We start from the raw sequence: 22,958 nt of genomic DNA, 5'->3' as shown, positions 1-22,958 counted from the left end.
GTGTATGAGAGACGGTGAGTGTGTGTATGAGTGAGAGAGGGTGAGTGTGTGTATGAGAGAGAGAGGGTGAGTGTGTGAATGAGAGCGGGTGAGTGTGTGTGTGAGAGGGTGACTGTGTGTGAGAGGGTGACTGTGTGTGAGTGGGAGTGAGTGTGTGTGTGTATGAGAGAGGGTGAGTGTGTGTGTGAGAGGGTGAGTGTGTGTGTGAGAGGGTGAGAGTGTGTGTGAGAGAGAGTGTGTGAGTGTGTGTGTGTGAGCGAGTGAGTGAGTGTGTGTGAGTGTGAGCGAGTGTGAGTGTGAGAGCGTGAGTGTGTGTGAGTGTGAGAGAGAGTGAGTGTGTGTGTGTGAGAGAGAGAGTGTGTGTGTGAGAGATAGTGTGTGTGTGAGAGAGAGTGAGTGTGTGTGTGAGAGAGAGTGAGTGTGTGTGTATGAGAGTGTGTGTGTGTGAGAGAGAGTGTGTGTGTATGTGTGAGAGTGAGTGTGTATGTTTGAGAGTGAGTGTGTGAGTGAGTGAGTGTGTGTGAGAGAGAGAGAGTGGGTGTGTGTGCGTGTGTATGTGTGAGAGAGAGAGTGTGTGAGAGTGAGTGTGTGTGTGAGAGAGTGGGTGTGTGTGCGTGTGTGAGAGTGAGTGAGTGTGTGTGGCTAACTCCTTCAGATGGCAGATCTTTTAAAAAAGGAGTGTGAAACAGTGAGAGAATTCTGAAACAGAAACAGAAATTGCTGGTGAAACTCAGCAGGTCTGGCAGCATTTGTGGGAGGAAAGCAGAGTTAAATTTTTGAGTCCAGTGACTATTTATCAGAGCCAATAGGTTCTGCTCCTGAGCTGCACTGTAACCATACTGAAGCTGTCCCCATGAGAGCCTTCTGTCAGTAACCTCACCGTACTGCCCTGACAGTGATGCCTTCTGTAATATTAATTGGAAGCTCCCAGTTGGCAGAGACAGTCCATTTTACTAACAGCTGATTGGAAGAGGAGGAGGCTATTGTGCTCCTTGAGCTCGTTCTGCCTCATAATGTCTGGTTTGTGACCTGGCTGTGTATTCCCATCTCAAACCCCTGTCCCATTCAGTCATGGAATCCCTACAGTGCAGAATGAGGCTGCATCAATCCCCCAAAGACCATCCTACTCCACACCCCCCAACCCCACATTTCTCTCTCACACATACACACGCACACACACTCTCTCTCACACACACACACAGTCCCATCTTTGGACTGTGGGAGGAAACCCACGCACACCCGGGGAGAATGTGCAAACTCCACGCAGAAGTGGAGTTGAATTGAACCCAGGTCTCTGGCGCTGTGAGGCAGCAGTGCTACCCACTGCTTGGTACAAGTCTCAGGTTGAAAGGCAGTAATTTGTCCAGCATCGGTTGCTGTTGGCAGCCGGGTTGTTAGGTTTAAGAGGAGAGGGTGAGTATAGGGGCTGCTCTGTTCTGACTGGACACTTCAGCGCTTCAAGGCAAAGGGGATAGAGTCAAAATGGAGAACCTCAGAACTGGCAAATGGCTGGTGCTAAAATGATGTCCTTTATTAAAATGCCTGTTTATGATGAATCACCTTAATCGCATTAATATTTCAGTGGTTTACCCACTGAGGTGATGAAAATTGTAAAGCTGAATCATGGCTTTTATTTTGTTGAGTCCCCCTTTCAAAATGCAAGTATTACAGAATGGAGAGTTTTGACAGCTCACAGCAGGAGGACACTGCTTAGCTCGGAGGGGGGTCTGCTGGCTGCAACAACAGCTTGCATTTGTTTAGTCGCATCACCCTTGCCAAATATCCTGAAGATATGTTATCAGTCCCAAATCTAACACTGAGCTCCGTGCTGGGGACAAATAAATGCAGTGAGTTTGAAAGGAGGAGAGGGAGAGAGAGGGTGGTTCAGAGAGAATTGGCTTGTTATTTTGTGGTTCAGAGCTGAGTTAAGTTGGGGGGAGAAGTGATTCTGAAAGATCGCTTCCTTCTGCACGTTTTAATTGATGCGCATCTGCTTTGAGTCACATTGGGGGGCACTTCGTAATAATGAGACTGCCGGCTTTGTACCCATTCTGAGTGGGTCAATTGAAGGGCAAGAGCAGTCTATGAGGGGAGATTGCAGTCTATAAGGGGAGATTGCAGTCTATGAGGGGAGAGAGCAGACTATAAGGGGCGGTGGGCAGTCTGTAAAGGGAGAGTGCAGCCTATAAAACACTCGGTGTTATCTTTAGGACATAGTGCTCCCAGGGTTAATCTACACACTGCCTGCAAATCCACACGAACTCCTCTGCCCCCCCACCCCTAATCGTCTGGTTCCAATGTGCCATAACTCCAATACTATCCTGGATAATAAACATCAGTTGCATTTTGTAAGTGATTCAGCTTAAAATCTCATGTAAAATGGATACACTGCCTGAGGAAGCCTTGCAGCCAATCGTCACGGGGAAGCTGCACCCAGCTCTGTTGAAGCCTAATTGCATTCCAACAGCTTCTTCCTCCATTTGTACAGTTTCTAGGCAAACTGTTTCTGAACAGCACCTGTGGCTGCTCCCTGGGAGTTCAGCTGCTTTGTAAAAGTCTCTGATTGTCGCTTCCCCGTGCCTGTGTACCGTCTGAGTCCATGTCCTTGCAGGGTTGGGTTGCTCGTCAGTCTTCAGTTTGAAACTCCCTGTCGTTGTCGGGTTTCAGCTCTGAAGAGAGACTGGTTTGGCAGAGGTTGCTTGGTAGAAGGGGTGATCCTGATTGACACCCACAGAATTATGTGGGGCACAGATATGAGTAAGTATTTATCCCTTAGAGGAGAGATCTATGACCAGGGGCCATCAATTTGAGGTATAGAGAGAGGATTTAAAGAATTTTGTTTTCACTCTGAGGAATCTGGCACTCACTGTCTGGAAGGGTGGTCAAGAATGGAACCATCACAACATTTAAAGAAGTATTTAGATGTTCACTTAAAGCAACATAACGCCCAAGATAATTGGTCAAGTGTTAGGAAATGGGATTAGAGTAGACAGGCCCTTCATGCTCAGTGTAGACATGATGGGCCAAAGGGCCTTATTCTATGCTGTAAACTCTCAGACTGTTCCCAAAACTCTCTGCCGCACATCGTGGGTGTGCTTCTCCCTATCTCTGCGACCATTTCCAGCTCACTACAGTCTTTCTCCACCTCATTTCCCTCACCTGCCATTGATTTTAAGCACAATACGTATTTCTCTTCAATCATGCCATCCCAGAAACAAGTCTAGCAAACCCTTGTCGCACTCCCCCTGTGGCAATAATATCTTTTGAATTAAGGGGTCACAGGTGTGGGCTAACCAAGCTCTTACACTTAAATCCTTTTGCAATAAAGACCAACATTCCATTAGCCTTCCTAATAGCTTACTGTGTGTGCTTGTTAGTCATCAACGAGTCATAGACAAGGAAACCAAGGTCCCTTTGTACATCTACACTTCCCAATCTCTCACTGTTTCAGAAAGACTCTGCACATCTGTTCCTCTTACGAAAGTGGACAAAATCACAGTTTTCACTCAGGGTGGGGGATCCTGTGTAGAATTGCTGTTTCATACTTTCTGCCTCAGGGTTAAAGAGAGTCAGTGTCATAATGTGCTTGGCATAGATTAGTGAACATACCAAAATACTAGAGAGATCGTGTGTGTGTGAGAGAGGGAGAGGTTGGGACTGATGCAGGAGTGTTCTTTCTTGATCAATGTATGTATCTTTCAGCATGTGGCAGTTACTTTGTGCATATGTGTATTTGTTAGTGTGTGTCTTATCTGTGCACATTTGTATGTCTGTGTGAATGTGTGTGAGTTGGAGTGATGGGGATGTGCCTTCCTGTATGTGTGTGTGTGTCTTTGTGTGTCTGTCTGTTTGTGGATGTGTCTGCTCGTGTGTGTGCTTATCAACATTTATGAGTGTGCCTGTCTGTCTCTTTCTCTGCCTGTGCATATGTGTCTGTGTGAGAGAGAGAGAGATTTCATGCTGTGTGTGGGCACCTATCTGTATGTATGAGTGTGTCTGTATCTTGTATCTGTCTGTGTCTAAGTATCTGTCTGTATGTGAGTGTATGTCTGTTTATGTTTGTATGTGTCTGTGTGTGTGTGTCTGTGTCCCTGTCTGTCTGTATATGTGAGTGTCTGTGTGTGTGTGTGTCTCTATCTGTCTGTATGTGTGTGTGTGTATGTGTCTATGTCTGTTTGTTGTTGTGTGTGTGTGTGTCTGGGTCTCTGTCTGCTGCATGAGTGTCTCTGTACCTGTATGTGTTTCCCTGTATGAGTGTGTGTCTGTGGGTTTGAGTGTGACTGTGTCTGTCAGCTTCCAGTACTTCGTTTCCTCCCTCCAGGAAATCAGTACTGAGCCGACTTGCTGTCTTTTGTTAAAAACAAGGACAGGTTTAATCCTGCAGCAAGAAGTTTATGCATATAAAACAGTCAATTAGAGGATAATAAACTGAACCAAAATAAGGCACAGATTACTGATCCCACCAGCTCTCTTTATTCTTCAAAGCATGTCGGGAGTCAATAAAAAAAGCAAGCTACCTAATGTAACCAGAGACATTCAACGACCTTCAATAAAAATAAAGGTTCCATCCAAGGGACCAGAAAGCAAGATAACACAAACAGAACATTGTCTCTAGGGAACTCCAAGCCCTGCCTGCAGGCACAGCATCAGAAAGAAAACAGGTTTTTTTCTGTCTCCCCAGAGTTCCCCAGTTATGGGTCCTTCTGAAAAACGTGCATTAGCCAAGTGTTTGAGACATATCTGAACCCTGTTTGCTCACAGTGAACTCCTTGCTAAGCCAATGACTGTTCTTATGCACTCAGCCCCTTTCTTGTGCATGGTAAGATCCCACAGCAGCCGTGACAGTCATTATACCTCTTCTGGAGAATTGTGTCCAGGTCTGGTCGCCCTGTTATAGGAAGGATATTATCAAGTTGGGGAAGGACTCAGAAGAGATTTACCATGATGTTGCTGGGAATGGAGGGTTTCACTTCTGGGGAGAGGCTGAGACTTTTTTCACTGGACCATAGGAGGTTGAGGGCTGATATTACAAAAGTTTATGAAATCATGAAGGGTATAGATAAGGTGGATGGCAAGTGTCTTTTCCCTCGGGTGGGGGATTTCAATACTGAGGGGCATATTTTTAAAGTGAGAGGAGAGAGATTTAAAAAAAGACATGAGGGGCAATTCTTTTAACACAGAAGGTGGTTTGTTTGTGGAATGAGCTGCAAGAGGAAGTGGTGGATGCAGGTCAGTTACAACATTTAAAAGACATTTGGATAAGGACATGAACAGGAAATGTTTGGAGGGATATGGGCTAAGGGCAGGCAGGTGGGATGAGTTTAGTTTGGGATTATGGTCAGCATATACTGGTTGGATGGACGGGTCTGTTTCCGTGCTGTATGACTCTGTGGCCAGTTTACTTCCATTCTCCTGCGGCCTTGGACAAGATGTAATGAAGTGAAAGGAGGTCCAGCACACTGCCTTGAGGAAACATCTGACAAATGAACTCCCTGTCAGGCACTCAGCCAACCTTCCCTTGGGCTCAACGAGTGGAGACCTCACTCACCGAGAGCAACTGGGCAATCCGGGATTAATGCTCTGGGGACACGGGGTGCAGGCATTTACATTCAACTAATTAATCAATTGCCGAGACAGAAATCTGGAATCGAAAGCTAGTCTCAGTAACTGCAAAACTATCCTCCAACGTTGTAAAAACCCATCTGGTTCACTCTTCAGGGAAAGGAAGTTGCTGTCCTTATCTGCTCTGGCCTCAACATGACTTCAGACCCACAGCAATGTGGCTGAATGGGACCAGCTGGTACAGACACGATGGGTCGAATGGCCTCCTTCTGTACTGTATGACTCTGAACTGCCCTGTGGAATGTCCTAACAACCCACTCTACTCAAGTGCAATTAGGGATGGACAACAGGGATCAGCCTTGGCAGTGACATCCATGTTTCATCAAATAAAGAAAAAGAGATTTGTTGCTCTTGTCCTTTTCCCTGGTGGAGACCCACAGGCCCTGCTTGTGGGAGAGTAAAAACACCAGGGCATCTAACAAGAAGAGGCTCTTTGTCTTCAACCAGATGCAGTCTTTACACGATAACAATCAGCTGTAGTTATGTTGTTACTGAGACAATGATGGAGACCTCACTATTTGAGATTTAAATCTATTTCCCCATTGACCATGTCAATGTGATATCATCATATTGGAGACTGCTTAATGGATTCCACAGCATTAACCCTTTAGGACCCCTTTATACAACAACACACTGACACAGGCATTCAAGCTTAAACGCTGCCATGTTAGCACACTGACATGCTCACACAATAACACAGGCACACAGACTAACACGTGTACACACACTGACACCCACACACAGACACATGCACACACTGACACCCATACACTGACACGTGCATACATACAGACACCCACACACTGACACTCACACACTGACATGTACACACATACTGACACCCACACACAGACACATGCACACAGACTGATACCCACATACTGATGTGTGCGCACACACTGACATGTACACACATACTGACACCCACACACAGACACATGCACACAGACTGACGCCCACACACTGATGTGTGCACACGAACACCCACACACTGGCACACGTACTGACACCCACACATTGATGCATGCATACACATTGACATATACACACATACACTGACACACCCACACACTAATATATAATCACAGTCACAAAGACAGACTCTCCCATGAGCAGGTAGATTGACAAAGATACATGCACTGACATACAGGGAGACCCATACACAGACAGAGTCAACAGATATTCTGATGAAGAGTTTCGGCCCAAAATGTTGTCTTTCCTGCCCCTCGGATGCTGTCTGACCTGCTGTGCTTCCTCTAGCATCACATCTATTCACTCTGGCTTCCAGTGTCTGCGGTCCTTACTGTCTCCATACACAGACAGATACTCTCTCTCCCTCACACACATGCACACATCCTTGTCAGACACACAAGCACACAAATACACATATGTAGACACACATATACACAAGCACATACAGATGCATGGGTGTGTGAGCCGTTGTCAGACACACACAGACATTCTTGCTTTCGGCTTTTGTGAATTGTTTTGCTGATCGCACCAGCCTGTCAGAACCCAAGTGTCCTGACAATTCCGTATCCTGCAGTGGTTGAAATGTCACAGATAGCTTCCGGGTATTTTCGGAGAGCCCCTGATTCCATGTTCTGTTTATTCAGTGAGATGTGGTGCAGCTGACAAGAATTTCTGGAGTTACTCTGAGCAAAGCAACCTGCCATCATCCTGTTAAAAACGCTGAGCACCTGAATCATTGACCATCATTCCCAGAACTCAAACCTCCTTCAAGGAATCAGCAGCAGACCTTGCTATTGCCCAACCTGGACCAAAACTCTGAATTACAAAGCCCTCCTGATCATGAGGGACATGAGCTTGCAATGTAAGGTTGTTGTAAACATTAATAAAGATGCACACCAACTTGAACTCCTTTAGATATTTCTGACTTCGGGCTTCTTCGATGTCAACTGTAGCTCCGTAGATTAGCACATTGGCCCAGTCAGAGGAGCCACAACACACATTCCCTGTCTGATGCTCCCATTGCAGTACCAGGGAAGTGCCACACTGTCACTGGTGCCACATTTTAAGATAAAACGCCACAATGTAGGCTGTTTCAGGTGGTTGTCAATAATTCCACAGCTAGGTGCTCAAAGGTGAGCAGAGGGGTTTTCCTCAATGACCCAGTTACTCAACGCTGTTAAAAACACATCAGCTGGCCAGTATTTCATTGCTATCTGTGGGAGTTTGCTGTGTAGGTTTGGCTGTTGTGTTTTCTATCATTGCGTGTTGAAAGCCCAAACTCCAGTAGGTGCATGTGTGTGTGATCAAGCTGATCCCATCCATAGTCGTGCTCAGGGTTCACAATCAGGCAATGATTTTCCCCGAGGTTGGGGGAACGTGGGTGAGGAGAATTTGAGCAAAGTCCAAATTTTCTTGGCACTAACATCTGCTGAATGTCCTGAGGATTTATTCAATGGATTAGAACATCCCTGATTGCCCGGACAGCATTTAAGAGTCAGCGACATTGCTGTGGGCCTGGAGTCACATGTAGGCCAGACTGGGTAAGGAAGGAGGATTTCCTGCCCCAAAGGACATGAGTGAACCAGACGGGTTTTCACGACTATCGTCATTGGTGACACGGTCACCGTTACACCAACTCTTTACGAGATACAAATTTCACTGACTGCTATGATGGGATTTGAACTCATGTCCCCAGACCAATAACCTGGGGCTTTAGAAAACATGTCCGTTGATGATAGCACTACACCACCATGTCCCTTCAAACTCCTGCCCACCCCTTGTCTTTGTTGTCCTGCAGTTCCTCTCTTGTCCACTTGTCACAAATGGTCCCATTACCATCCCAGGGAGCTCACCTCCATTCTCCCACCCTCCAACACTGCTCCACTCACCCTCCTCCACCCTCTGCTCCACTCACCCTCCTCCACCCTCCGCTCCACTCACCCTCCTCCACTCTCTGCTCCACTCACCCTCCCCCACCCTCCAAAACTGCTCCACTCACCCTCCTCCACCCTCCAACACCGCTCCACTCACCCTCCTCCACCCTCCAATACTGCTCCACTCACCCTCCTCCACCCTCCGCTCCACTCACCCTCCTCCACCCTCTGCACCACTCACCCTCCCCCACCCTCCAAAACTGCTCCACTCACCCTCCTCCACCCTCCAACACCGCTCCACTCACCCTCCTCCACCCTCCAACACTGCTCCACTCACCCTCCTCCACCCTCTGCTCCACTCACCCTCCTCCACCCTCCGCTCCACTCACCCTCCTCCACCCTCTGCTCCACTCACCCTCCTCCACCCTCCGCTCCACTCACCCTCCTCCACTCTCTGCTCCACTCACCCTCCCCCACCCTCCAAAACTGCTCCACTCACCCTCCTCCACCCTTCAACACTGCTCCACTCACCCTCCCCCACCCTCCAATACTGCTCCACTCACCCTCCTCCACCCTCTGCTCCACTCACCCTCCCCCACCCTCCAAAACTGCTCCACTCACCCTCCTCCACCCTCTGCTCCACTCACCCTCCCCCACCCTCCAACACCGCTCCACTCACCCTCCTCCACCCTCCAAAACTGCTCCACTCACCCTCCTCCACCCTCCAACACCGCTCCACTCACCCTCCTCCACCCTCCGCTCCACTCACCCTCCTCCACCCTCTGCTCCACTCACCCTCCTCCACCCTCCGCTCCACTCACCCTCCTCCACTCTCTGCTCCACTCACCCTCCCCCACCCTCCAAAACTGCTCCACTCACCCTCCCCCACCCTCCAAAACTGCTCCACTCACCCTCCTCCACCCTCCAACACTGCTCCACTCACCCTCCTCCACCCTCTGCTCCACTCACCCTCCTCCACCCTCCGCTCCACTCACCCTCCTCCACCCTCTGCTCCACTCACCCTCCCCCACCCTCCAACACTGCTCCACTCACCCTCCCCCACCCTCTGCTCCACTCACCCTCCTCCACCCTCCAACACCGCTCCACTCACCCTCCTCCACCCTCTGCTCCACTCACCCTCCTCCACCCTCCGCTCCACTCACCCTCCTCCACCCTCTGCTCCACTCACCCTCCTCCACCCTCTGCTCCACTCACCCTCCTCCACCCTCCGCTCCACTCACCCTCCTCCACCCTCTGCTCCACTCACCCTCCCCCACCCTCCAACACCGCTCCACTCACCCTCTTCCACCCTCCAACACTGCTCCACTCACCCTCCTCCACCCTCTGCTCCACTCACCCTCCTCCACCCTCCGCTCCACTCACCCTCCTCCACTCTCTGCTCCACTCACCCTCCTCCACCCTCCAATACTGCTCCACTCACCCTCCTCCAACCTCCGCTCCACTCACCCTCCTCCACCCTCTGCTCACTCACCCTCCTTCACCCTCCGCTCCACTCACCCTCCTCCACTCTCCAACACTGTTTCACTCACCCTCCTGCACCCTCCAACACCGCTCCACTCACCCTCCTCCACCCTCCACTCCACTCACCCTCCTCCACCCTCCGCTCCACTCACCCTCCCCCACCCTCTGCTCCACTCACCCTCCTCCACTCTCCAACACCGCTCCACTCACCCTCCTCCACCCTCTGCTCCACTCACCCTTCTCCACCCTCCAACACTGTTTCACTCACCCTCCTCCACCCTTCAACAATGCTCCACTCACCCTCCTCCACCCTCCGCTCCGCTCACCCTCCTCCCCCCCCAACACCGCTCCACTCACCCTCCTCCACCCTTCAACAATGCTCCACTCACCCTCCTCCACCCTCCGCTCCGCTCACCCTCCTCCCCCCTCCAACACCGCTCCACTCACCCTCCTCCACCCTCTGCTCCACTCACCCTCCTCCCCCCTCCAACACCGCTCCACTCACCCTCCTCCACCCTCTGCTCCACTCACCCTCTGCTCCACTCACCCTCCTCCACTCTCCAACACTGTTTCACTCACCCTCCTGCACCCTCCAACACTGTTACACTCACCCTCCTGCACCCTCCAACACTGTTACACTCACCCTCCTCCACCCTCCGCTCCACTCTCCCTCCTCCACCCTCCGCTCCGCTCACCCTCCTCCCCCCTCCAACACCGCTCCACTCACCATCCTCCACCCTCTGCTCCACTCACCCTCCTCCACCCTCCAACACTGTTTCACTCACCCTCCTCCCCCCTCCAACACCGCTCCATTCACCCTCCTCCACCCTCTGCTCCACTCACCCTCCTCCACCCTCCAACACTGTTTCACTCACCCTCCTCCCCCCTCCAACACCGCTCCATTCACCCTCCTCCACCCTCTGCTCCACTCACCCTCCTCCACCCTCCAACACTGTTACACTCACCCTCCTCCACCCTCCGCTCCACGCACCCTCCTCCACCCTCCCACACTCCTCCACGCGCCTTCCTCCACCCTCCACTCTACTCGCCCTTCTCCACCCTCCACTCCACTCACCCTCCTCCATCCTCCACCCTCCACTCCACTCACCCTCCTCCATCCTCCACCCTCCACTCCACTCACCCTCCTCCACCCTCCACTCCACTCACCCTCCTCCACCCTCCACTCCACTCACCCTCCTCCACCCTCCACTCCACTCACCCTCCTCCACCCTCCACTCCACTCACCCTCCTCCACCCTCCAACACTGCTCCACTCGCCCTCTCCACCCTGCACTCCACTCTCCCTTGTAATGGACCTGACCTCCTCAGAATATATTTAAGAAACTAACGTGGACCCTAACGTTTTCTTATATATAAAGGAAAATTTGAAAAGCCATGTTCCAGATCAACTGTTATTGATGAAACTACTCAGCAGAAACACAATTTATTTAAACAATGTATATAAAATACAAATAAAAATAATGAAGAATTTCGAATAACCTAACTCTATTAGAAAACGTAATGCAATAATAGATACAGTAACTGTTACTAATTAACTGTTCCAATATAGTACTATCCCATTCACACCCCCTTGGCAAAAAAAAACAAATTAATAAAAATAGATTTGTGTCACAGGTAACCCAGTGGTAGAAAGAAACCCCAGCTTTAAGCTGTAACTGAGAGACTTCAAGCCCACAAGAGCAACAGCTTAAAGCTAAGCTTAAAAAACTAAAGAAAAACTAGAAAGCCTGGTCTGTGAGAGCTGGCCCCACCCAGCCAAGCTGCTAATATTGTTCCGACCTTTAAAAACCCCAAGGGCTCACAAGCTGTTGCCTCTAGTGGTTTTGGCAGATTGCTTGGCACCTCTGCCTTACCAACTTTCTTTTAAATACAAAGCAGGACAAATAACCTCTTAAAGCCACCTCAGCATCATATCCTCCTTCACCCCCACTCTTTGCCATCTCTCTCTCTGCTTTCAAAAACCCTCTTCACACCATTCCTCCCCAACCTCTCTTTGAAGTGCAGACTCTCTTTGTATAGTTGGCCGTTTTGCACCGGTATCCACCAGAGAAGGCACTTCCCCGGACATTTGGGAGGTTTGTTAGAGTCATAGAGATGTACAGCACGGAGACAGACCCTTCGGTCCAACCCGTCCATGCCGACCAGAGATCCCAACCCAATCTAGTCCCACCTGCCAGCACCCGGCCCATATCCCTCCAAACCTTTCCTATTCATATACCCATCCAAATCCCTCTTAAATGTTGCAATTGTACCAGCCTCCACCACATCCTCTGGCAGCTCATTCCATACACGTACCACCCTCTGCGTGAAAAAGTTGCCCCTTAGGTCTCTTTTATATCTTTCCCCTCTCACCCTAAACCTATGCCCTCTAGTTCTGGACTCCCCGACCCGAGGGAACGGACTTTGTCTATTTATCCTATCTATGCCCCTCATAATTTTGTAAACCTCTATAAGGTCACCCCTCAGCCTCCGACACTCCAGGGAAAACAGCCCCAGCCTGTTCAGCCTCTCCCTATAGCTCAAATCCTCCAACCCTGGCAACATCCTTATAAATCTTTTCTGAATCCTTTCAAGTTTCACAACATCTTTCCGATAGGAAGGAGACCAGAATTGCATGCAATATTCCAACAGTGGCCTAACCAATGTCCTGTACAGCCGCAACATGACCTCCCAACTCCTGTACTCAATATTCTGACCAATAAAGGAAAGCATACCAAACGCCTTCTTCACTATCCTATCTACTTGCGACTCCACTTTCAAGGAGCTATGAACCTGCATTCCAAGGTCTCTTTGTTCGGCAACACTCCCTAGGACCTCACCATTAAGTGTATAAGTCCTGCTAAGATTTGCTTTCCCAAAATGCAGCACCTCGCATTTATCGGAATTAAACTCCATCTGCCACTTCTCAGCTCATTGGCCCATCTGGTCCAGATCCTGTTGTATTGTTCCTCTTCTCTAGATCTTCCGGCCAACAAGCTCTGCTCTTGGTTTGCCATTTCACCAGAAAGACGACTGTGACAGTTCAGGGGTTAGCACAAACTCTCTAGACCTTGGGCTGGAGTGCACTGAAACGAAAGCTGTTGTCTCAGTGGAGTACTGAGGGAGCACTGCACTGTTGGTGGAGCTGTCTTTTGAGTGAGATAAGGCCACATCTGCCTGTTGGGTGAATGTAAATGATCAGAGAGGTGTAAGGGTCTTATTGTCAGTGTTCTGTCCAATTTCTGCCCTTCAGTTGCAAAGGGACAGATAGGTCTGGTTAGCATTACAACCACAATTTTTAAAAAGATTGGTGGAATACAGATGGGTTCCAAGATGGCAGGTCTATCACCCAAGGTGTAACTGGGCCTATACTCACTGGAGTTTACAGGAATGAGAGGTGACCTCATTGAGAGGAATCAATTAGTACCAGAGTTGGATGCAGTGATGATGTCTCCCCTGGCTAGGGGTGCAAGGTCACAGTCTCAGGATAGGAGGGAAACCATTTCGGACTGAGATGGGGAGGAATTTCTTCACTCAAACAGTGGTGAACCTAGGCAAAGAAAGCAGTAGAGACACCGAATATATTTCAGAAGCAACTGATTTACTAGAGGTTAAAGGTGTGAAGGGGTCGGGGAGACAGCAGAAATATGACATTCCGATAAAGAATCAGCCACAACTGCGTTGAATAAAGAAGAGGCTGAATGGCCTCCTGCTACCCCATTGCTCTCTGATGCTGACGATCCTCTGCACCACACTGGGCTTGTTGGAATTGAATCTCAAATCCAAGAATTCCTCTACACTGTTAGAGTCTGGAAGCCACAACCTCAGATTCAGGGAGTCACTGACAAGAAACCAAGCCACAGCAGGCAAAACCGATCTTTAAATCATCGCTGCAATTTCCGCAGTGAGTGAATTTCAGAGAAGATAAAGTTTTAATAAGACCAAAGAAAGCTGCAGAGTCCTCAATGTGTGTACAGTATTAAATCTCATAATTCTGAGTACAATCTACACTGAGTGTGAAACCTTGCGAAGGGAGCAGTGAACTGATCCATAATTTATATGGCTGAGAGTGAATTTCAATCTGTTGTGACATGTATATGTTTCAGTATAAAATGTTACAGTGATCTCTTACAGCACAGAATGAGGCCATCCAGCCCATCATGCCTGTGCTGGCTCTTGGCAATATTCCTCCAGTTTGTCCCATTGCCCACTCCTTTCCCCATTCCTTGTTCTCTCCAATGCTCTACCAATTAGTCCAACTATTGATCCAAATTTGAAAGTTCCTGTGGCACCTGCTTCCAGGCAGCATGCCCCACACCACACCAACTCACCACATTAAAAGGAATCTTTCCCTGCCATCCATGAACCCAGCCCAGACCATCACGGAAGCCAACATTCCAAGCATCTACACTTCTCCCTGCCTTGGGAAAGCAGCCACCATCATCAAACCCCCCCCCCCCCCCACCCTGGTTATTATCTTATACAATCTCTTCCATCAGGCAAAAGGTACAAAAACTTAAACACATGTACCAACAGGTTCAAGAGAAGCTTCTTCCCTCCCTGCTGTTATTGGACTGATGAATGGACCTCTCAAATTCTAAATTTAATGTGGATCTCGCTCTTTGCGCACCTTCTCTGTAGCCGTAACATTTATTCCTCGCTCTGTTCTAACACCCTATGACCTTTATGTGGTATGATCTGACTGTACTGCAGACAAAACAAAACAATTCACTGTATCTAGGTACATGTGACAATAACAAATCAAATCAATAAAAGTTCTTTCGGCAGGGGAAATCTGCCGTGCTGACCCAAGCTTTAGCCTGAGCCTCTGGATGTCTAGCCCAATGTCTTTACCACCACACCCCAGACCTTTACATGTGGGTTGACTCAAGTCACTGTGTGCAGAGTGATTGGAATGGTTAGCTGGTTGTTTGAGACCAGCACAGATGCAATGGGCCAAAGGTCCTTTCTCTATGCTATAGATCTCTATTACTCTTTAGGAACACTGTCAGGATTTAGCGATTCTCCTTTGAAGGATGTTGCCAGGGTTGGAGGATTTAGGCTATAGGGAGATGCTGAAGACAATGGGGCTGTTATCCCTGGAGCATCGGAGGCTGAGGGGTGACCTTATAGAGGTTTGTAAAATCATGAGGGGCATGGATAGGATAAATACACAAGGTCTTTTCCCTGGGGTGGGGGAGTCCAAACCTAGAGAGCATAGGTTTAGGGTCAGAGGGGAAAAATTTAAAAGGGACCTAAGTGGCAGCATTTTCACGCAGAGGGTGGTACGTGTATGGAATGACCTGCCAGAGGAAATAGTGGAGGCTGGTACAATTACAACTTTTCTTTTTAGATTAGTTTAGATTAGATTAGATTACAGTGTGGAAACAGGCCCTTCGGCCCAACAAGTCCACACCGACCCGCCGAAGCAAAACCCACCCATACCCCTACATTTACCCCTTACCTAACACTATGGGCAATTTAGCATGGCCAATTCACCTGACCCTGCACATCTTTGGACTGTGGGAGGAAACCGGAGCACCCGGAGGAAACCCACGCAGACACGGGGAGAATGTGCAAACTCCACACAGTCAGTCGCCTGAGGCGGGAATTGAACCCGGGTCTCTGGCGCTGTGAGGCAGCAGTGCTAACCACTGTGCCACCGTGCTGCCCACAAAAGGCATCCGGATGGGTATGTGAATAGGAAGGGTGCTGGCAAATGGGACTAGATATGGACAAGTTGAACCAAAGGGTCTGTTTCCGTGCTGTACGTCTCTATGACTCTATGACTTTAAGTGATATTCACAGGTGCACCGCCTGCTGGATTTCTGACGCAGTTCTGGTAGCCCTACAGTAGAAGGGATATTATTAAACTAGAAAAAGTGCAGAAAAGATTTCCTAGGATGCTACCTGAACTGGAAGGTTTGAGTTATAAGGAGAGGTTGGATAGGCTGGGATCTTTTTCCCTGGAGTGTAGGAGACTGAGGGCTGACATTATAGAGGTTTATAAAATCATGAGAGACATTGATAAGGCAGATAGTCAGTAGCGATTCCCCATAGTAGGGGATTCTAAAACTAATGGGCATAGGTTTAAGGGGAGAGATACAAAAGTGTCCAGAGGGACAATTGTTTCATACAGAAGATGGGTGAGTGTCTGAAACAAGCTGCCTGAGGTAGCGGTGGAGGTGAGTACAGTTTTGTCAATTAAGAAATATTTGAGCAGGAACATGGATGGGATAGGTACAGAGGGATATGGACCAAATGCAGACAAATAGGACGAGTTTAAATTGTGAAAACTGAGCAGCATGGTCGTGTTGGGCTGAAGGGCCTGTTTCCATGCTGTAGACCTCAATGATGGCGTGATGCCTGATCTTACTGGATGTTTCAGCGTGCCAGGTGGCACGGGGCAGAGACTCACAGGCAGGAGAATGCCAGTAGTTGGCTCCAGTGAAACTAGATCAGGATGTATGCAGTTAATGGCTGCCCATTGACGATTTCCCAAAAGATCATTGGGATATGACTGGCCCTAAAATCCAACACACCTTCACCGGCGGAGACCCAGTCTGCTCTGGGCAGAAAGCAGCAAGAAAGCTTTGCATTTAAATAGCATCTTTAACATCCTCAGTGTGCCCCAAAAGGTTTTTCATCCAATGTTGTGTTTACAGTTACAGAATCACACAGCACAGAAATGGACCCTTTGGTCTAACCAGTCTATGCCGAACATAATCACAATCTAAACTAGTCCCACCTGCCTGCCCCTGGCCCATATCCCTCCAAACCTTTCCCATGCATGTACTTAACCAAATGTCTTTTAAATGTTGTAACTGTACCTGCATCCGCCACTTCCTCTGGCAGTTCATTCCACATACAAACCACTCTTTGTATAAAATAAATTGTCCCCATGTCTTTTTTACTTCTTTCTCCTCTCAACTTAAAAATATGCCTCTTCGTCTTGAAATTCCTCCTAGCAAAACGACACCTGCCATTCACCTTATCTATACCCATTGTTATTTTATAAATTTCTATATGGTCACCCCTCAAACTCCAGTGCTCCATTGAAAAGAGTTCCAGTCTCTCCTTATGACTCAGACTCTCCATTCCCGGCAATGTCCTGGTAAATCTCATCTGAACCCTCTCCAGTATGATAATAGCGAGACCAGAACTGGACACAGTACTCCACAAGAGTGTTTCTTCTGAAGTGTGGTCACTATTGTAATATCAGTCAACGCGCACACAAGATCCCAAAACCAACAATGTAATGGATACCAGACAAAATGTGTACTGGTGGTAAAAGCAAATATATCTGCAGGTGCTGGAAATCTGAAAAGGAAACAGAAGATGCTGGAGAAACTCAGCAGGTCTGGCAACCTCTGTAGAGACAGAAACAGTTAATATTTCAATGCTGACATTTCTTTTTGAAACATTAACTCTGTTTGTCTTTGCCCAGATGCTGCTAGACTTGCTGAGTCTCTCCAGCATTTTCTGTTCGGTTTCAGATTTCCAGCACCCGCAGCGTTTTGCTTTATTTCCATGATATAAACTCATTCAAGTACATAAAAGCCCTCCTTCTGAGACCTTGGCTTAACTGAAGCATATATCAGACGAGACAGCGCACTAAATAAAACACCGCGGTGATTAAATTCCACAATGTGGTGAACTTTATGTTATTCAAACAGGATCTTAAATCAACCTCTGACAAACACAGTGCGTTGTGAACCTTGTTTTATTCTGATGCCCAGGAGTAAGAAACATTGTTTGGAATTTTGTTGAAATGAAAAAGGAAGTAATTGACTTCAGTTCCCATCAAAATCAGTTGCAATTATTTTCATTGAAGTGGGGAGTCAAGATCCATCAAGATCCCAGTCAGAAATGGGATGGTGAAGTTGTGCTTCATTCAGTGGGCGCGGTGGCTGGGTTTTATAAGGCTGTAGCTTTTCGGGGATGAGATCTTATATGCCAATGGGTGGAAACAGACACCCCTAAAAGCAAGTGTAGGCATTTCAGGTTTGCTCTGCCACTCTGTTGCCAGGGTTGTTGGGTTTGAGCTATAGGGAGAGGCTGAATAGGCTGGGGCTGTTTTCCCTGGAGCGTCGGAGGCTGAGGGGTGACCTTATAGAAGTTTATAAAACCATGAGGGGCACGGCCTGAAGCCCCTGCTGTCAGCCTGTGTGTGTGGTGTAAACCGATTATTCGAAGAGGGGACTCACTGAGTCCTCCTCAGTAATCTGGTCAACTGTTGGTGCCCTGCTCGTGGGATCTTGCTGTGCAGGTGCCCTAATGTAGCGACAATGACAGAACTTTAAAAGTTAATTGGTTGTCAGGGGAGATGTCTAAAAATGGATATCGTGTCTCCATTTCCTTTTCCGACTCATCCTATTGCATGAACTCGGAACCATGATCTAACTCTCCTCTCTACAGTTTCAACAATGGTGCTGCCTTCATCTGTTCTCTGCCAGACTGTGAGCCAGTGTTCAAGTGTGCGTGCTGCCTGTTATTTGGAGCTGTCTGTAGTGTCACACCCTGGACTGTCAGTTCCTGGGGAAGGAAGCAGCATTAGCTGGGGGAGCAGATTAGCTGTATCCGGACATTGCACTGAAGAGTACAGGGTCACCCGTGACTGACAACTTGCAAATGGGAAAGAGACAGAAAAGAGACGAGAAAAAACGTTATTGGCTTTCCAAATATTAACATAAAACAGGTTTTTACAGGAAGTGGTAATGGTTGTGGAAGTGGCCACCTCACGCTGGGTACGGTGCAGGTTACTGAGTGGTACTCATGGTGTAACAACAATGACAGCCTGCATTCGTATAGTGCCTTCAATGCAGTAAAGTAAGCCAAGCTACAAAAGTTTGTAAAGTAGAGGGGCAGAATTAGGCCATTCGGCCCATCGAGTCTGCCCCACCATTCGATCATGGCTCATCTGTCCCTCACTGACATTTTCCTGCCTTCTCCCCATATCCCTTCAACCCATTGCCAATTAAAAATCTGTCTAAGTCCTCCTTACATTTACTCACTGTCCCAGCACCCAGCACACTTTGGGGTCGGGAATGCCACAGATTCACACCTCTTTGGGTGAAGTAGTTTTTCCTCCTGTCTGTTTTAAATTTATTCCCCATTATCCTAAGACTATGACCTTTCATCCTGGATTCCCCACAAGAGGAAGTATCCACTCCACATTTATTTTATCCCCACCTTTGATCATCTTGAATACCTCCATTAGATCTCCCCTCATTCTCCTAAATATCAGAGTATAGGCCTACCCAACCAGAACTCTATCCACAAACACATCGAGTTAGACCCCATCTACCACCCCCTGCGAGAAAGAACAGGAAATGACAGCACCACAGGAGATGACATCACCAACTCAAATATATAAATAGAAAGCAGGAATTATCAGCACTGCTTCGCCTAAAGATGTTACCTAGCAGGGTGATGAAACGTCTGGAAATGAACCTTCCAGCTCAGTGCAAACTTACATCCAGAACCTCAACCTGAGGGACAAATCTTCTCAAAACTTGCTAAGACAGGAGTATAATATTTGCCCTGTGTCTAGATGATAAAAGGGTGTTGTAGTATGTGGAGTCAGTTTTATCTCCATAAATTTGACTTAGGAAGGTTTACTGGTGATTAATTTCAGCGCAACGCCAATTTGTAACAGAAGGAGGGCACAGTGCAAGTGGAGACAGAGCATTAGGACAGTGATGGAACGCTGGATCATTCACTTGTGGCCCCAATTCGTTTGCTTTCTGCCCAGACAGCAGTGATTGATGGTTACTGCTCACACTGGGTTGGTGCGATGCTGTGGTAATGGCATTGAGCAGTGCTCCTTACTCACAGATTCCCGAGATTCTCCCACATCTGTGTCACTCGGCAGCTCGGATCTCAGACTGTAATCCGAAGAAGGCAGCTTCCGGCTTTTCCCTGTTAGGATCAAAAAGCAGCCTGACCTCCTGACCTCCGTCCACCTCGTCAGACTTTGTCCATTGCCCGGTCAGTAAAGCACTAAGACACCGTCCATATCTTGACCATCAGCACCCAGTCTTCTCCAAGTCAGGTGACTCATCTCCCTGCCAAGTGGCCCTTCACCCTAAGGAGCGCACTGGTTACCCCAAACATTTCTTACTTTCTGAGTCTGACCACAATGAGCTTGCAGGTTTGGAGAGAGGGACACAGAGCTGGGCGGTTCTTAAGTCTGTTCTGATGGATTTAGCTGAAATCAGAGCACCAGGGCACAGGAGAATCAGTTTGTGAATTAGGAAAATTAACAAAAATGGAACTTAATCTTTCATGAGGCTCCACGTGGAGGCCAGGGAAGGGGAAGAAGCCCAGCCCACTCTAGGGTTTTCACAATTTGGGATTATACAATCACACTCACACAATCTCCTGCACATTTCCACAGCTTAAGTTTTTAGTGATTTAATTGTTATTCTTAATTCATTGATTCAGTCTAAAGCCAAACAGAAACAGACCTGTCCCCACCAGTACTGCACCCCAGTGTTGTACAGTGACAGACCTGTCCCCACCAGTACTCTACCCCAGTGTTGTACAGTGACAGACCTGTCCCCATCAGTACTCTACCCCAGTGTTGTATAGGGACAGACCTATCCCCACCAGTACTGTACCCCAGTGTTGTACAGTGACAGACCTGCCCCCACCAGTACTGTACCCCAGTGTTGTACAGTGACAGACCTATCCCCACCAGTACTCTACCCCAGTGTTGTACAGTGACAGACCTATCCCCACCAGTACTCTACCCCAGTGTTGTACAGTGACAGACCTGTCCCCACCAGTACTGTACCCCAGTGTTATACAGGGACAGACCTGTCCCCACCAGTACTGTACCCCAGTGTTATACAGGGACAGACCTGTCCCCACCAGTACTGTACCCCAGTGTTATACAGGGACAGACCTGTCTCCACCAGTACTGTACCCCAGTGTTATACAGTGACAGACCTGTCCCCACCAGTACTGTATCCCAGTGTTATACAGTGACAGACCTGTCCCCACCTGTACTGTACCCCAGTGTTATACAGTGATGGACCTGTACCCCACCAGTACTGTACCCCAGTGTTATACAGGGACAGACCTGTCCCCATCAGTACTGAACCCCAGTGTTATACAGGGACTGGCCTGTCCCCATCAGTACTGAACCCCAGTGTTATACAGGGACAGACCTGTCCCCACCAGTACTGTACCCCAGTGTTATAAAGTGACAGACCTGTCACCACCAGTACTGTATCCCAGTGTTATACAGTGACAGACCTGTCCCCACCAGTACTGTACCACATTGTTATACAGGGACAGACCTGTCCCCACCAGTACTGTACCCCAGTGTTATACAGGGACAGACCTGTCCCCACCAGTACTGTACCCCAGTGTTATACAGGGACAGACCTGTCTCCACCAGTACTGTACCCCAGTGTTATACAGTGACAGACCTGTCCCCACCAGTACTGTACCACATTGTTATACAGGGACAGACCTGTCCCCACCAGTACTGTACCCCAGCATTACACAGTGACAGACCTGTCCCCACCAGTACTGTACCCCAGCATTACACAGTGACAGACCTGTCCCCACCAGCACTGTACCCCAGTGTTATACAGTGACAGACCTGTCCCCACCAGTACTGTACCCCAGCATTACACAGTGACAGACCTGTCCCCACCAGCACTGTACCCCAGTGTTGTACAGTGACAGACCTGTCCCCACCAGTACTGTACCCCAGCATTACACAGTGACAGACCTGTCCCCACCAGTACTGTACCCCAGGATTATACAGTGACAGACCTGTCCTCTACCAGTACTGCACCCCAGTGTTATACAGTGACAGACTTGTCCCCACCAGTACTGTACCACATTGTTATACAGGGACAGACCTGTCCCCACCAGCACTGTACCCCAGTGTTGTACAGTGACAGACCTGTCCCCACCAGTACTGTACCCCAGCATTACACAGTGACAGACCTGTCCCCACCAGTACTGTACCCCAGCATTACACAGTGACAGACCTGTCCCCACCAGCACTGTACCCCAGTGTTATACAGTGACAGACCTGTCCCCACCAGTACTGTACCCCAGCATTACACAGTGACAGACCTGTCCCCACCAGCACTGTACCCCAGTGTTGTACAGTGACAGACCTGTCCCCACCAGTACTGTACCCCAGCATTACACAGTGACAGACCTGTCCCCACCAGTACTGTACCCCAGGATTATACAGTGACAGACCTGTCCTCTACCAGTACTGCACCCCAGTGTTATACAGTGACAGACTTGTCCCCACCAGTACTGTATCCCAGTGTTATACAGTGACAGACCTGTCCCCACCAGTACTTTACCCCAGTGTTATACAGTGACAGACCTGTGCCCACCAGTACTGTACCCCAGTGTTATACAGTGACAGACCTGTCCCCACCAGTATTTAACCCATGTTTATACAGTGACAGACCTGTCCCCACCAGTACTGTACCCCAGTGTTACACAGGGACAGACCTGTCCCCACCAGTACTGTACCCCAGTGTTATACAGTGACAGACCTGTCCCCACCAGTACTGTACCCCAGTGTTACACAGGGACAGACCTGTGCCCACCAGTACTGTACCTCAGTGTTATATAGTGACAGACCTGTCCCCACCAGTACTTTACCCCAGTGTTATACAGTGACAGACCTGTGCCCACCAGTACTGTACCACATTGTTATACAGTGACAGACCTGTCCCCACCAGTACTGTACCCCAGTGTTATACAGTGACAGACCTGTCCCCACCAGTATTTAACCCATGTTTATACAGTGACAGACCTGTCCCCACCAGTACTGTACCCCAGTGTTACACAGGGACAGACCTGTCCCCACCAGTACTGTACCCCAGTGTTATACAGTGACAGACCTGTCCCCACCAGTACTGTACCCCAGTGTTACACAGGGACAGACCTGTGCCCACCAGTACTGTACCTCAGTGTTATATAGTGACAGACATGTCCCCACCAGTACTGTACCCTAGTGTTA

At 48.7% G+C, this 22,958-nt stretch overlaps 1 protein-coding gene across 7 annotated transcripts in view; it reads left to right on the top strand.

Moving 5' to 3' along the window:
• shf (Src homology 2 domain containing F) overlaps window positions 1-22,958 on the top strand; it is a 331,264-nt gene that overhangs the window by 241,274 nt on the left and 67,032 nt on the right. The window contains exon 7 of one of the 7 annotated variants that reach the window (XM_087982150.1): window positions 7,239-7,494. The exons of the other annotated variants lie outside the window; for them this stretch is intronic. Coding sequence (XP_087838276.1) covers window positions 7,239-7,257 — 19 coding nt within the window. The 3' untranslated portion in view covers window positions 7,258-7,494. Of the gene's footprint in view, window positions 1-7,238; window positions 7,495-22,958 lie in introns of those variants that run through there. 7 annotated transcript variants of the gene reach the window in all.

Source organism: Chiloscyllium plagiosum, unplaced genomic scaffold (assembly GCF_037043375.1).
Source record: "Chiloscyllium plagiosum isolate Xiang-an unplaced genomic scaffold, Cpla_swu_hap1 HiC_scaffold_42, whole genome shotgun sequence".
Taxonomy (NCBI): Eukaryota; Metazoa; Chordata; class Chondrichthyes; order Orectolobiformes; family Hemiscylliidae; genus Chiloscyllium; species Chiloscyllium plagiosum.
Note: the sequence above shows the minus strand (reverse complement) of the source record. Positions and strands in the feature narration are given on the sequence as shown.